General features: G+C 59.1%; 1 protein-coding gene across 1 annotated transcript; it reads left to right on the top strand.

The window, feature by feature from the left end:
* Positions 1 to 338: 338 nt before the first annotated feature.
* Positions 339 to 1,436, top strand: LOC125448885 (zinc finger protein 418-like). Its single transcript, XM_059641827.1, has one exon. The coding sequence runs from the start codon at positions 339 to 341 to the stop codon at positions 1,434 to 1,436; it is 1,098 nt and encodes a 365-aa protein (XP_059497810.1).
* Positions 1,437 to 3,047: the final 1,611 nt, after the last annotated feature.

Here is a 3,047-nt window from a genome sequence, read left to right as displayed (position 1 = left end):
AAACTCTCTTTACAGGGCATCAGAAAGGGAAGATTTTCGGACTCAGATCGGACAAAATGTCAAGCCAAGATTTGACAGAGAGACATTCGGGACCAGAATATCGTCAGTCTTTTTAGAAAGAGACTTTTTGTTTTGTTGGTCTGTAATATCTTTGAACGCCTGTGACCAGAAAGGCATGATGATGAGCACAAACACACACTGATTTAGGGAAAGTGTCCCAGTGAACTGACTGTGGAGAGAGCTTTAACCAGTTTCGAAGGTCAGCAAAGGAGATCACATCGTTGCTGGCAGGGAGAAGCTGTACCTGATTGTCAGTCATTCAGAGACGCGCACCCCACATGGAGAAGCGATGGCAGTGTGGGGACTGCGGGAAGGGATTTCGTTCCCCGTCGGAGCTGGAAATCCACCGGCGGGTCCACACTGGGGAGAGGCCGTTCACTTGCTCGGCATGTGGGAAGGGCTTCATTCAGTTATCGAGCCTCCTCACGCACCGGCGCATCCACACCGGGGAGAGGCCGTTCGCCTGCCCGGTGTGTGGCAAAGCGTTCACGCAGTCGGGCCACCTGCTGAAGCACCGGCGGGTCCATGGTGAGGAGAAACCGTTCGCCTGCTCCGACTGCGGGAAAGGATTCGCCCGGCTGCCCAGCCTGCAGGCTCACCGACGCGCCCACACCGGGGAGAGGCCGTTCGCCTGCACCGAGTGCGGAGTGGAGTTCGCCCGGCTGCCCAGCCTGCAGGCTCACCAGCGGGTCCACGCCAGGGACAGGCCGTTCGCTTGCCCGGAGTGCGGGAAGGGCTTCCGCGCCCAGTTCTACCTGCGCAGGCACCGGCGGGTGCATTCCGGGGAGACCCCCTTCACTTGCTCCGAGTGTGGGAAGGGGTTTGGCACGTCGTCCAACCTGCTGAGCCACCTTGTCACCCACACCGACGAGAGGCCGTTCAAGTGCGCCGACTGTGGTGGTGCTTTCAAAAGCCCCGGGGACCTCAGGATCCACCGGCGAGTTCACTCCGGGGAGAGGGCTTTCGGCTGCCCGCAGTGCCCCAAGAGGTTCCGAACTCCTTCCGACCGCAGGAGGCACCAGCGGGTCCACACCGGGGAGAGGCCGTTCGTCTGCGCCGAGTGTGGGAAGGGCTTCAGCCAGGCTTCCGGGCTGCAGAGGCACCGCGTCTCTCACACCAGCGAGAGGCCGTACCGGTGCGCGGACTGCGGCCGAAGCTACAAGAGCTCCCGGGACCTGATGCTTCACCAGCGGGTCCACACCGAGGAGAGGCCGTTCGGCTGCTTGCAGTGCGCCAAGAGGTTCAGGGGCTCGTCCGGCCTGCGGAGGCACCGGCGGGTCCACACCGGGGAGAGGCCGTTTGCCTGCTCCGAGTGCGGCAAGGGCTTCAACCAGTCGTCCAGCCTCAGGACGCACCAGCGGCTCCACAGGCGCTAACGGGGCCGGGTTCGGCTGCTTTTGGCTGCAGCCTGTACTGGGGCAAGGGGCAAGGGGTGGGGGCGGTGGATACCCCTCTCTCGGATGACACTGTTTCCGACTGGCATTCCCAGCGCCTCCCTGTCGGAGGGACCCGAGCCCTTGCTAGGGTGATACCTGGGAGGGGGAGGTGCACGGCCCCGTGGTATTTATTGCCGGACTAGTTAATCCGGAGAGCCCAGGGAACATTCGGGGGAAATCCAGGCCCGATTGGTGAGCGGGGGTAACCCATCTGGTTCACCAGTGCCGCTTTAGGACATTTCCGTATGCTTTCTCATCGACGCAGAATCCCTATAGTGTGGAAACAGGCCCTTTGGCCCAACAAGTCCCACCCAGACCCATCGCCTACAACCCAGCTACCTACACATCCGCGGGCATTATGGGTAATTCCCCACGGCTAACCCACCCTAACCCGCACATCCCTGTGCACTATGGGTAATTCCCCACGGCTAACCCACCCTAACCCGCACATCCCTGTGCACTATGGGTAATTCCCCACAGCTAACCCACCCTAACCCACACATCCCTGTGCACTATGGGTAATTCCCCATGGATAATCCACCCTAACCCGCACATCCCTGTGCACTATGGGTAATTCCCCACGGCTAACCCACCCTAACCCCCACATCCCTGTGCACTGTGGGTAATTCCCCATGGCTAACCCACCCTAACCCGCACATCCCTGGGCACTATGGGTAATTTCCCACGGCTAACACACCCTGACCCACACGTCCCTGCGCGCTATGGGTATTTTCCCACGGCTAACACACCCTGACCCACACATCCCTGAGCACTATGGTTAATTCCCCATGGATAACCCACCCTAATCCATACATTCCTGGGAACTATGGATAATTTCCCACGGCTAACCCACCCTAATCCATACATCCCTTGGCACTATGGGTAATTTCCCATGACTAACCCACCCTAATCCATACATTCCCTGGGCACTACAGGGAATTCCTCACGGCTAACCCACCCTAACCCGCACATGCCTTGGCACTATGGGTAATTTCCCACAGCTAACCCACCCTAACCCTCTCATCCCTGTGCACTATGGGTAATTCCCCACGGCTAACCCACCCTAACCCGCACATCCCTGGGCACTATGGGTAATTCCCCACAGCTAACGCACCCTAGCCCTCACATCCCTGTGCACTATGGGTAATTCCCCACGGCTAACCCACCCTAACCTGCACATCCCTGGGAACTATGGGTAATTCCCCACAGCTAACCCACCCTAACCCGCACATCCCTGGGCACTATGGGTAATTTCCCACAGCTAACCCACCCTAACCTGCACATCCCTGTGCACTATGGGTAATTCCCCACGGCTAACCCACCCTAACCCGCACATCCCTGAGCACTATGGGTAATTCCCCACAGCTAACCCACCCTAACCCGCACATCCCTGTGCACTATGGGTAATTCCCCACGGCTGACCCACCCTAACCCGCACATCCCTGTGCACTATGGGTAATTCCCCACGGCTAACCCACACATCCCTGTGCACTATGGGTAATTCCCCACAGCTAACCCACCCTAACCCGCACATCCCTGAGCACTATGGGT

Source organism: Stegostoma tigrinum, chromosome 43 (assembly GCF_030684315.1).
Source record: "Stegostoma tigrinum isolate sSteTig4 chromosome 43, sSteTig4.hap1, whole genome shotgun sequence".
Taxonomy (NCBI): Eukaryota; Metazoa; Chordata; class Chondrichthyes; order Orectolobiformes; family Stegostomatidae; genus Stegostoma; species Stegostoma tigrinum.
Note: the sequence above shows the minus strand (reverse complement) of the source record. Positions and strands in the feature narration are given on the sequence as shown.